This window comes from Cydia pomonella, chromosome 18, assembly GCF_033807575.1.
Source record: "Cydia pomonella isolate Wapato2018A chromosome 18, ilCydPomo1, whole genome shotgun sequence".
Lineage (NCBI taxonomy): Eukaryota > Metazoa > Arthropoda > Insecta > Lepidoptera > Tortricidae > Cydia > Cydia pomonella.
Window position 1 is genome coordinate 3917485 of NC_084720.1, and position 13526 is coordinate 3931010.

The 13526-nt window shown below is 38.7% G+C and overlaps 1 protein-coding gene across 1 annotated transcript; it reads left to right on the forward strand.

The window, feature by feature from the left end:
• Positions 1-1377: 1377 nt before the first annotated feature.
• On the forward strand, positions 1378-12354 carry LOC133527862 (uncharacterized). Its single transcript, XM_061865055.1, has 2 exons — positions 1378-9912; positions 10082-12354. Exons 1-2 carry the CDS (start codon positions 8619-8621, stop codon positions 12352-12354), a joined length of 3567 nt encoding a protein of 1188 aa, XP_061721039.1. The 5' UTR covers positions 1378-8618.
• Positions 12355-13526: the final 1172 nt, after the last annotated feature.

Genomic DNA, 13526 nt, shown 5'->3' on the forward strand with positions numbered 1-13526 from the left:
AATATGAACATATATTTTTCTTACTTGACTAAAACAAATAGTCTTTCTTTAAAAACTGTTTAAGTAACATCAATTTCAAGGACATTGGGTGTTGACAGCCTCGGTTCTTCATGCAAACGTAGTTAAGCTCTCATTTTAAAACCACTAGCTAGATTGCTCTGAACCTTTGTACTTAAAATAGGATAAGGTATATCTAGTTCTGTAATTAGTTTATGTAGCTTCAGATATCATAGTTAAAATTATACAGCGAATTTAAGTTTTTCAGACATAACTTGTTTTTCCTCTATGTCGTTTATTTTACACGAGGAACCTGAGATATTTAGACCACGCATTTCTGAGGCCAAAAGTAGGAAAAAAAAGGGTTTAGGTCAATTTCACAAAAAAAAATTGTTTTGTTTATTTTTTGTATGTTTTTGTACATAATATGTAAACGTTATTTGTAAAACTGTAACTTAAAAATAAATAAGGATATTTGGACTAGGTCCCACAGTGGTAACATCGCCATCAAAAAGGCATTTTGCACTAAGTAACAATTTTTTTTTTTTTGGAAATGGGTTTAGCTCTGAAATTAAACGAATTCCAAAAATGAGCTCAACGAGGGGGGGGGGGGGGGGTTTAGGGTCGGCAACGCGCATGTACTCCTCACATCATGTTTACTCCTCTGGAGTTGCAGGCGTACATAGGCTACGGAGACTGCTTACCATCAGGCGGGCCGTATGCTTGTTTGCCACCGACGTAGTATAAAAAAAAAGTTTATAGAAAATTTTAGTCTTTAACTATGATCAGGAATATATTGTTAAAATCACTCGCAATGCTCACAGGCACCGTGTATGTACAAAGTTTCATTACAATCCAACACATAGTTGTAAAATGAGAAAGAAACTCCTTTTGTGTGGGAAGGTGAAATTCGGTAAGTAATAATCCCTAAACCCGATTTTTTTTTATTCATTCCCAACAATAATTATTGTGTCGAACATAATTACTTAATAATTAAAATTATCTACATTGTACCTATTAATATTAAAATAAATATTGAAGATAATTATAAAAAAATACAATTTCAATGTCAACAGATTTACAAAATTATTAGAAAAAAATTCACAATACACTTCCAATTTAACAATCACTTACTAGAAATTACAAATGCCAATCTCAAGTCAAATCAAATGACAGTCTACTTAAAAATAACTGAATAAATTGAAAACTGAACGGAAACTTTCTAAGTTCTGCAACTTACACATTGCTTTACCAACTCGTTGCAGAATTAGCTTAGACGGCTTCTATAATGTCAAATTATGAAACCATCCTTCCACCAGTATCGTAAAATTAATGCAGCCGTCTAGTAGCATTGTTACTGTGGGCGTAGAGTTATAAGGACACTTTGACTCTAAATCCCGCACAGTAGTGTACCTGGTTTCATTTAGTAGATAACGCTAAACATTATAGTACATTGTGCAAGGAGAGGGTAAGTGAAATTTTGCAAACGAGTTCTTTAGATGTACGATAGCCGCAGGCTGGAGTGCATTAAATACTCGATACTTACCCCCGGAGTTATACACAATGTTTTTCATCACACTTGCGAAGAAAAACTAAATTTTAAGCGAAATGATCTTAAAAACGGTGACATTTCATACATTCGTCCGCCATATTTTTACTTTTAACAGGTTAGGCATCGAAGGCACCTATGCGGCATTCAGCCACGATTGAAAATTGTGTAATAATATTTCAAACGGCTATTAAATTAATCAAATTAAATATTTTTTTACGTAAACAATAAAAATAAATTATAAAAGTCAGTGTTTTAAAAGTAAAACTCATTTATACCTACTTGGTTGGTATGAATTAGTGATGCAATAAAAAAAGCTATATTTACCTTCAGAGTTATCGCTTTTTTTCACAATCCATAACTCCCCGGGAACAATATAGGCCTTTGTCCTTCAGTACACCTGCATGAAATAAGATTTTTTCGAGCAAGTGTGATGAAAATTAATTAATTTAATAGGTTGGCAAATTCAAATCCGCAACGTAGGCTTCGTCAGGGTACAACCATAAATCAACAACAGTCGTCATTACACACAAACATCATCAAATTATCCGCAACTGGCTTCGCCATTTTCCACTATGTTAATTATTCTAAAACAAAGTAATTTAAAAAGGAACACCCGAATCGTGTCCAGCCCAAAAGTCCCCATTATTCGTACACTAGCAGTTATGGAAGGTAGAGGCAAGGAACAGAATCTCCTTGGGCAGAACTGTTGCAAAAGTGTCCAGCTTTTAGCTATAAATAATAGTTCCAAATCTCTCCAGAATAGCGCTAGAGTAGCTAAAAACCTAGGCGTTATTGACGGAGTGAAGTGAAGTCTCAAGTATTTTAGGTATTGTAGGCCCACAGATTTATGTTTTTTTGTCGGACAGATTTTGGTATATGGAGACTGTTCCTTGCTTCTACCTTCCATACTAGCAGCGTTTCCACGCTGTATAGCTGGTATTGCCATACGTCCCGTATATATGTGACTATCTATAGGGAATCTGTACATGCGATAGCACTCGACTTTTTTATTTATTTGATAGAAGACGGAAATATAGAGTGGTCAAAAACAAGACAACGAAAAGGATTTTGACCCAATCTTTAAAAATCTGTAACAGACCATGAGAATACAAATGATTCTAGCCTCTAAAGTTATGCAAACATGGATTATAATAGTATGTCAACAGAATTATGTCATTTTGCCACTACGATATGTAACTAATGAATAGATTTCCCATATCGGAACAATGGAGCGTGGTTGGCGTGTGAATGACGCTCACATCATCGTGTAAGCTTATATATGTCGCGCGTTCATTCATAAATAAGTTAAGGCGAAGCTGTTTACAGTGAGTAATTTTATTGAATACTTAAGGGTTTCTAGGCGTTGGTATAATGAAAACTTTTGTGTAGGCATGGTGGTATTTTATTTACGGCGATATAAAGTACTAGCTTCTACCCGCGAGTTCTTATGGCTCCTTTACAGGATCATACTGGCCCACTAAGATGGGCCAGCGTGTAGATGGTAGTAGTATCGGATGGCTTATGACGCGGCGGGATGGCGATAGGATGGCCACGGTGGTGCGTGCGCATCTACATATACAGTAGGGTTCAAAAGTGCATGGACATGCTGATGGCTGATGATATACGCTCTATGAATGGTGCGTGCTTTCAACCATCGCATGTCCATCTCGCAGGCTAGCGCTGGGCCATCGTGTGGAGGAACCATCGCATGGCCATCTCACTGGTTCAGCGCTGGGACATCGTATAGAGGAGCCATTAAACGCTGTCCTATGACCTTTCTCTTGCCTCGAACTACCTCCGTACCAAATTTCATCTAAATCGGTTCAACAGTTTAAGCGCGAAGACGGACAAAGTGATTTGTTAATGTATATTAGTAGTGTTTCTCATTACGAACTATTTTCCTGATATTTTGCCATAATTTGAGATCATCCTTTGTAAAAGCGCCATTAAAAGGGTTGGACGAATTGAGGCTAACGGCCCATTCGAACAATGCTTAAAAGATTTCACAGCGAAGCGATATCGATCTGTCAGTGTCAAAAGTGACGTTTTTGGTTGAAGAAATGTCACTTTAAACACTAACAGATCGGTATTGTATCGCTGTGGCATCTTATAAGAATTGTTCAAATTGGGCCGTATATCAATGGATCAAATCGTACTAAAAAAGTGACGGTTCTATAAAATATGTAGAACAATTAAGACTGCAAAAGATATACTTTTGAACGTGAATCAGATACTTTGGCTTGTTGTTTCAACCGCTACTATTCATGCTGACAGTACTATAAGGGGTACAGGGTGCCTAGTCAACATGCCATCTGTCACTGTCGCATTAATATGGGTGTGTGATAGAGAAAGATGACTAGGCTACGCTACGGAGAGTTAATGATTGGCATGTTCGTTAACAAACATATGTTTCTGAACGCAACCATGTATGTATACGACCGAATGATTTTATTACTGTATCCATTCGCCGACTCACTCACTCTCTTCTTTCTCAACAACTCCACGGTTAACATCGCTCTGTAATTAATATCCGTTTTTTAGTGAAAATACACAGTTTTCATCGATAAAAAGTGACTTTTAATTATCCACCATCAACATCAGTTCAAGTTCGGAAAGGTTATAAAAAGTTTGAAATAATCTCAGAATTTTCTGGAAAATTTCATAGAGAAGTTTCATTTTGGAAACGGAAAAGTTCGATCCCCATCCAAAAATATGAGACGTTTCCGAATTTTTCAATGTGAAATTGTCGCCATTTTGAAAACAAACTGACGGCACATGAGTAATATATGGGGCTACTTGCTTACCAGGGGCCCATTTCTAGAACGGTATTAGACTATTATTATTCGAAGTCCACGAACTGTCAAGTCGTATGGGTTACCATGGCAACCTACAAATTATTTATTTTATTTAATCGTATGGCATACATATCGTAAAAATAGAGACAATATAATTAATTAAATGTCTACACATAGACCAGTCAGCCACTTCATGGCTTCGTCGCTCAGGGTGATCAGGTCTTCGGGAGGACCGGCGACATAACGCGTTATAGGGCATACAAATTATATTAGACTATAATACCGTTCGAGGTTTGCGGACTAATATTATTATAGTCTAATACCATTCGAGAAATGGCTCCCAACTCATGGTGTGAAAAAAAAGAAACGCATCATGATTTTTTCAAAATAGCATTAACCCTTTACAAGTTCACAGTTCAGGGCCCAGCAATTACAAGAGACATATTGATTATGTCCGTCGTGAGCGAGGCGACCTCTGACAATTCTTCTGCCCAATTCAATGCCATTGTCTCTGAAGATGACCAAGTTGACCAACAAACAGACCAATTTGAAAGATCGGAATGAAAATATGAATGATAAATGATATCATTCAGTTAGGAATCGCGTATTTCGCTCGTACGTCTGTACATGTATTGGCACAGGCGAGACGCATGATAACTAAATAATATGATACAAATATCAATCTGCGGTGGCAACATGGTTCCATTTTTATCACTTGTCACTATGCCCGTCACTTTCGCGCTTACATACTTGTTAGAACGTAACAGGCATGGCGACAAATGATAAAGAGAAGACCATATTAGCCCTACTGGTGTCGGTGTACGTTTGAATTGGCCTGCAAGTTGACCAAGAGAGTGACTATTTTTAGGCTTTTTACCCTTATAATAAGGCACAGAGACGATCGCTAAATGTTATTGTTGGTTATAATAAAATCTTTAAATCGGGAATAAAATCTTTAAAAACTGCAGTCGACATACGCTGAAACGCTTTTGCATGAAAATAAACTAAAAGAAGCCTAAAATTACCCATACAGTTTCAACCACAAATAACAATGTTTGGTAGCAACCCATACTAAACTTGTGTGAGACTTTTTTACAAAACAAAACTTTGTCAAATATAATTTATTACGACCAGCAATCAACTACTTATTCCGTTAGAAGCTTTAAAAACTATATAATAATAATAAAATCGAAACAAATCAAACGTAGGAATATTGTTACTTATGGTTAATCCAGGAAAGAGAAATAAGCCGTCGTTCACTTTTTTTAATGGTAAGAAGAATACCAATTTGTTTTCTTTTAGACAGATTACTTCTGAAAATATTGTTTACCAAAAATGGTTCTTGAAGACCCCTGTTAGTTTTAAAAGACCTATCCAATGACACCCCACACCACCAAATTCACTCCCACTTTTCGTGTAGGGAAGGTAACCTATTTTTTAATTGACCGATATATCCATGCCAAATTGCAGCTTTCTAGCTTTAACGATCACCAAGCAAAGCCGCGGATGGACAGACAGACGGACATGGCGAAACTATAAAGGTTCCTAATTGACTATGCAACCCTAAAAAATTACAAAAAATGGCTTACAAAAGCAGTTGATATCAAAGGTAGGCATCGTAGAGCATCTAAGTCACCTAGCAACGAAAACCGTCATCCCATTCTTTAGAAACATCGCACCACTTTCCTACATTATGTCACATATCGGGGCTAATTTCGATCTTTGTCACCGTACACTCCAGGCCACGGAAATGTCAAGGCAAATAATGCCCATCTCTAACTTGGAATTAAAGTGCTATACGTAACTTTCATTTTACAAGCGATTACACTTCTAATATCGACAAGTGTAAAGCTTCGAATCGTGTGAGCGTTAATGATAGATTTGAGCCAATTTGGGATTGAAGAAGAGATATCATGACCACCTCAACAATAACGTGACGAAACCCAAAAAATAAACACTCTTAATAACTTGCTCAGATTTGACAGCTACAATTAGGGTACTGTCACGGTATGTCCGACTGTCACGTCCACACGTACACCTAAATAGTCATTAGAGGTAAATTTTAAGGATGGTATAAATAACATTTTTTGATGGGAGACAGCACACATCTCAACTGCATCCTGTGGCAGACACATCTGAGATGAAGATCTTTCTGGTTAGTTTTTGTCATTCGTCTTATATTTAACTTTCTTGTTCCTCGATAATACTCGTAATCCAGGAGCACTAAAGTTAGAAGTCAAGATAACTACGAGTGTTATAAATATATAAAACTAAAGACTACAGATGTGCCGAAACTAAAGAGACAGAAGTCGTGGAAAGTTTCCAAAAAGTTCTCAGAAGTTTCAGGAAAATTTCACAGGATACAAAAGAAAACTTTCATTTTGGAAATGTAAAACATTTCGATAACTAAGTTTCAACTTTTCCATGATTTTCGCAATTTCTCTCTGATACTCTCTGACGGGAAACTCTCTCACAGCAGATCTGCAAGACGAACAATATGGTTTCAGTGTTATTATCGGGAGCAAGCAGGACTTTTTCACACTATTTTACTATCGAGTTATACTTTTTGTGTCGTGAAGTGTACAGTGATATTAGGGTTAATAAATGAAAGTGCAACGATTTCATATGACAATGGATTGTGAACAATACAGTTTGTATTTGGCTTAGAAGCCTTTGTTACGATAGTAGGATGCGTTGATGGGATTAATAAATGCTTTCTCTTTATTGCAATTATTATTTAATATTTAGGTAAATATGACATAATAATGAAAATGGAGAAATAGTGCGAACTTAGTGCTCATCATTTTCCTAGCGTGTTTCGCTACGGCTCATGGGAATCTGGGGTACGCTTTGCAACTCATCTCATGACTTGGATTTCGTAATTTAAAAGAACTGATAAAGTGGTATGGTTTTCACCAATTATCAAAAATTATTATTCAGTTATTTAGAATATTTTGATGTTTTGAAATATATACTTATTTTTAAGTTTTGTATTCATTTATTTTCAGATAATCTGCCTGACCTCTGGCCTGGCTTCATCTGAGAAGCTAGACAGGAGTTACCTTCCACCACCAGGGTCCAAATATTCAGGAGGTAGTCCAGGAGACATCGATGTACCTCTTGAATTTCCCAAGCAAACACCTACGGGACGACCGCAGCTAGAAAATGGAACACCTGAAAAAGAACTAGGCGTTTTCCGACGCCCAGCTCCAACAAGGACCCCGGATAGCCAGAAACCTGGATTCACCTACTTCCAAAACTCTTACCCTGTCCCTAAAACTACTACATCGTATGCTATAACTCAGACCACTACTTTCCCCGCTGGTTATGAAGGCTTAGATCAGCCTAATGCCTTCGTAAATGGCTCAAATATCCAACCAGGGCAGATTTATCGACAGCCAATCAGAGGACCAGGCCAAGGACCTAGCTATGACCAATATCGACCGGGACTGAGCCAATCTACTGTAGCTCCTTACGGAACCACTGCAAGACCTCCATTCCCAAACAATTTTAATGGTCTCGAATATTTGCCACCAGTGAGCAACAAGCAATCCCCTGGCCAAGTGGGTTCTAATCAAGATGGCTCCGCTTACCCATCTGATCTGCCCCAAGGGCCTAAATACCAAGACGGAGTCTCAGTGAATCAACCAGGTTTCAATCAACAAAACCAATTCATAGGCAACCAAAACGTACCGTCAACGGCAGCACCTCAATATCAAAATGAACGATTTGGCCCAACAGGACCTGCCTCTCAGCAAGCCCAGAAACAATTTGTAGGAAGTCAGTTCCCTTCATCAACAGCGGCGCCTCAATACGAAACTGGTCAGAGATTTACTACCCCTGGAGCAAACCAGCAGAACCAATTTTCAGGAAATCAAGAGTTTCCATCATCAACTGCTGCTCCTCAATACCAAGGTCCTCAAAAGTTGACTACCCCGGGATCAAATCAGCAAAACCAATTTTCAGGAAATCAGGACTTTCCGTCGTCAACTTCATCACCCCAGTTCCAAACTGGACAAGGAATCATAACTCCTGGATTAAACCAACAAGTGTTTGGATCCCGAGTTCCTAGCCAGCAGAATCAATACACTCAGTATCAAGGAAACCAGTTCCCTTCGTCTACTGCAGCGCCTACGCCTGGATTGATTCAACATAACCAATATCCAGGGAATGAAAATTACCCTTCAACTGCAGCCCCAGACGGACAACGTTTTACCACCCCCAGTCAAATCCAAGGGGGATTCATTCTTGGCCAGCGACCTTTTGGTTCTCGTATGCAGGGTAATCTATATCCTGGTAATCAAAACATACCTTCATCCACTGTTGCGCCTCAATTCCAAGATGGGCAACGTTTTACTACCCCAGGATACGTACAAGAAGGCTATGGATCTTCAGTGCCTTCGCAGGCAAATCAGTACCAGTATCCAGGAAGCCAAAATACACAGACATCCACGACTGACCCGCAATACCAGACTGGCCAACAGCTAACTACTCGACCAAGTGGCCAGAATTTCCCACCATTTGATGCTCCTTACTATCAAAATGGACAACGTTATTCGACCCCTGGGCAATATCAAGGACAATTGGTTCCTCAACAAAAGTTTGGGACTCCTGGCCAACTTCAACCTGTAGGTAATCAAAACTATCCATCATCTACCGTCCCTTCACAATACGAAGATGGCCAGCGCTATTCAACTCCCGGATCCCAGCAAATATTTGAATCTCCCCAACAAAATCAGTATGGAAACCAGAAATTCCTGACTTCAACTACAGTTCCTCAATACCAAGACCAACGCTTCTCCACCCCCGGCCTTTTCAACCAACCTTCTTATCCAGGATCTTCCGCTGCCCCACAAAATAAACAAACACTTGCGCCTACTCCAGGAACCAATCAGCAAGGTATACCAAGCCAACAGAATCAATACCAGCGTCCAGTCTACAATCAACAGTTCCCGTCATCAACAGCAGCACCGCAACGTTTTATTCCCGGATCCCAACCCCGGTTCGGTAATAACATCGCTACACCTGAAACGGAAGTAGCATTTCCACAAAAAGGATTACCTGGAAATGACAATTATGGGAGCACCCACCGTCCTGGTTCTCAGACCCAAGCTGGCTCCATTTATGGTACTGCTCCAAGCTTATCCAGCCAAGGATTTCCGAGTACAACAGTGGGAACTTACCCAGCCGGAGATTTTGCTTCTACACCTGGTTTTGGAACCATTGGTGGACGTAGACCTGAACGTCCTCAGGCCGAGAGCGATAGAAACGCGGAGATTTTATCCTATGAAAACATACTTACCCCTGAAGGTTACTTTTACAGTTATGATACATCTAATGGTATTCATGCTGATGAAACTGGAGAAGTAGGTAATGGCACTAGAGCTCAAGGAGGTTTCACCTACACTGGCGATGACGGAAAAGTGTATAGCGTGGTTTATACGGCAGATGAAAATGGTTTTCAACCCCGTGGTGACCATTTACCGACCCCGCCACCAATCCCTGAAGCAATCCAACGAGTTATCGATCAAGCAAACTTGGATAAGGAAGGCGGAATTGATGATGATGGTAAGATAAACAATAATTGCCTAACACGTAACTAGATTCCATCTAAATTAATTCTGCAGTGACATAGTGTAACAGTGCTATTAACTATTAACTGCATATTTTTGTAGGATTTTTACGTTTTACGAAGTTTTGCGCTTTACGATAAAGGCTAATAATATTTTGTTTACAGGTTCTTACAATGAAGAAAAATACGGATACATGAAATACGAAGGTCCATTAACTAGGTTCAGGCCAAAGAATAGGACAGTGTCTTTGATTAATGGAGCAGATATTCCGGAAAGAAGTGAAGATGGTTTTGATGGAAAAAACAGAAATATCTTTAGACCAAGTTCAAAGGCAGGAAGTACAGAGGATTTAAAACCAGAGACAGACTTTCAAAAAAGCGATATAAATGAGTCAGATTTAGAAGATATTGACATGGATGATGGAGATTACAATCAGAATAATTACAAGGAAGGTAAGCGTCCCAGCGTAAAGCGCCCGAAACCTATCAAAAATTTAACCGTGGAAGATAATAGACAGAACCGATTGAAAGAAATAAAAACACCAATGAAACCTGATGTTAATTCCAATAAAGATAATTCCAGTCACCGTCCGACATCAAACGGCGAACATGAAGACGACGACGAGTTTGAAGAACCTGAGGACAAAGATGACCTAAAAGATTCTGATGAGTTTGACTTCGATTCAGATCTGGTGAACTACAAAGATGACCCTAATAATAGAACTGACTTCCATGGTCTGAACAAGTATCTCCCGGAATCTAAGAAAACGAACAGGAAAAATATGTCTGGTAAAAAACGACCAATCGTGCGAGTTAATGGTATAAAGCCTGTAACTGAAAGTGGAGCTGAACTAACTGGAGAACATTATAACGAACGAAATCAGGACAATAAACCTGACTTTGAAGATGAATCACGCACACGCATCCCATCAAGGAAAAATAAATTCGGACAGAAAGTCAAAGACCAGTCCAAAATAACTGGTCAGACTTTACCGCTTGCCAGTGACGACGAAGCCAATACGTACGACGACGATGAAATTGACGCGAATGAAGAATACGATTCTGATGATGCCACTAAGCTAGTAATCAATAACCGCAAAAACAAGCCGGCAACTTCTCAATCAAAAAATAAAATTTCTGGTAAGCCTAAGCGACCGTCTACGAACCAACAGGCAGGTATTTCTAGCAAAAAAGAGGACTCATCATACAAGGAAGCTGGTTACGAATATATTCCACCACAACGAAAGTTTGGCTCAGAAGAGGCCACCAAGTTTCCATCTAGAACAAATCAAAAGGGAGTACAGACGACCGTGCGTCCTTTCCTAACTAAAAACATTTATGGCGATGACGAACCTACTAATGAATATATCGATCAATACGGCAATGTTAAGCCTGGTCAATCGAGACACCCAATGCCTCCTCAGAAGTATCCTGGTTATAACCAGGGCGGTAACATTTATGGGCAGAATAACCCTGAAGAGAATCATGATGAAGGAAGGAGACCGATTTCATTTGAAACTTCTCGCCGACCCTTTGGAAGGCCACAAACCACAGTAACACCTCGATATCAGGAGCAAGGCGTGACTGGGCAGGAAGATGAGAGTTATAACCCTGTATCAAATCAAAATCAAGGATTCTCTACAACTAGGAGACCTATCTCATACGGAACATCTCAGCGGCCTTTTGAAAGACCAAAGTCCACTGTAGCTAGTCAGGAGGGTGACAGTTACAACCCTGAATTAAATCAAAATCAAGGATTCTCGACAACTAGAACACCTGTCTCATATGGAACTTCTCAGCGACCTTTCGGAGGACCAAAATCGACTGTAGCCCCTCAATACCAAGACCAGGGAGAAACTGATCAGGTGTACAATGAACCTTCCAACCAAGGATCTCAAGGACCCGGAAACAAATTATTCTATAACACTGACGCTCCGAATAGAGGAACGGGTGGTAATGTATTCAGCTCTACAACACCGCTGCCACCATCAGGGCCAGACTCGTCAAATCAACGTCAGGAACAGTATCAGAATAGACCTACTAATGTTCCTTATTATGAAACTACCTCCCCTAGTGGAGAGACCTATAAAAGGCCTGGATTTCACAGACCCGGTCAAGTGCCTAGCACGACTTACAGACCAAACTACAGCTTCGGAGATAAGACTAGTCCTGTAGCTGCTGATAGTTCCGGACGTCCGATTTACAGCACTAACGCTCCTGCTCTCGACCGAACTCTAAAACCTACATACTCCTTAAAACCTAATGGAGACTCTAATAATCAACAAGATCGATTCAGAACGAATGTAGGTCGCTTTGGAGTAACTTCTGGTCCTGAAACACTTGGATATCAATCCACTTCAGCACCAATCGGCGAAGATTTCAGTGGACCAAAGCAACCCCAAAGATTTGATCCACAAACCGGATACCATTATAAATAAATACGACTTGTTGACTATTTAAGGATTGTATGAACACGGCTATTATGAAATAAAAATGTTATTTTGAATATTATATGATCTTTAACTCCCATAAAAACATGGAAAAATCCTGGGTCAAACATATTTCGTAAAATTAAACGTTTTCTTTTGTTTAATAGTAAACATCTGTAAAAAATAAGAAGTGATTCTTGAAACTTAGATATTTTCTTGATTATTTATAATCCATAATTATAACTTTGTATAAATAAAACAATAAAAGACCCTCAACACAATGAAATGGATGAACTGTTGGATGTCTAAAAACCTACGCTAGAATACCTGCTTTAAAAAAAAAAAACGCATCCAAATTGATTTACCCGTATAAAAGCTATGGTGCCGTAAAAGACCTTTGTACTGTGATACTAATCAAACCAATTGTAAAATTAAACATTTAAGTATTAATTTGTTGTTCTTATAGATAGATTTCCAGCTCATTTTGTAACTCATCTTTTATCAAGATTTCTATCACATTATGTTATAATCCTCACATAAAAACCTCAATCTTAATTACAGATCACTTTACAAAATGCAATGACGTTACAAATCTCAATTGGTGTTAAAAAACCTCTTACGATCCAATACTCGACTTGACAAGTATTTGCTTAACAAAAAGATCGGTTCTTTGTGTATAGATAAGTGAGATGCATAGGAGCGTGCTGAGTCATTGACTCATTGAACTCTGCTGTGGATTCCTGTGTCAGTGCGCAAGCGCAATGAAGTCGAACTTTTAGCCAAACCAGTGACATGTGACCTAGTTGGTCAGACGCCTTATCGTGAACATCGAAAATCCAAATTACGTTATTTGCTTTTCGAATGTGCAAGTTTCTCTGTTTGTGGTAAGCCGTTAGAACTCGAGGCTATATTTGAAGAACAAGTCAGTTAGTATTTACCAACCTAAACTAATACGATCTTCACTCATATTAATCTAAGACGAGACTAAGTAATTAGAAGTTGTAAATAAAATTAAATAAAAAATATTTATTTCAGACTCATAAAATCCATATCTTTTTAGTCTCACTTAAACTCGGAATCCTATAAACTAAATAATAAAAGTTTGAACTAGAGGTTTTATAAGATTCTGCGCATAAAAGACTTTTGAGTATTCTCTAAAATGTATCTGTTTTAAAGCATGA

Bases quoted from the DNA above. Each gene is read 5' to 3' on its own strand.
- LOC133527862 (XM_061865055.1), top strand. From the start codon at position 8,619: ATGCAGGGTAATCTATATCCTGGTAATCAAAACATACCTTCATCCACT. The intron at 9,913-10,081 runs GTAAGATAAACA...TTTTGTTTACAG, and splicing joins AGGCGGAATTGATGATGATG to GTTCTTACAATGAAGAAAAA.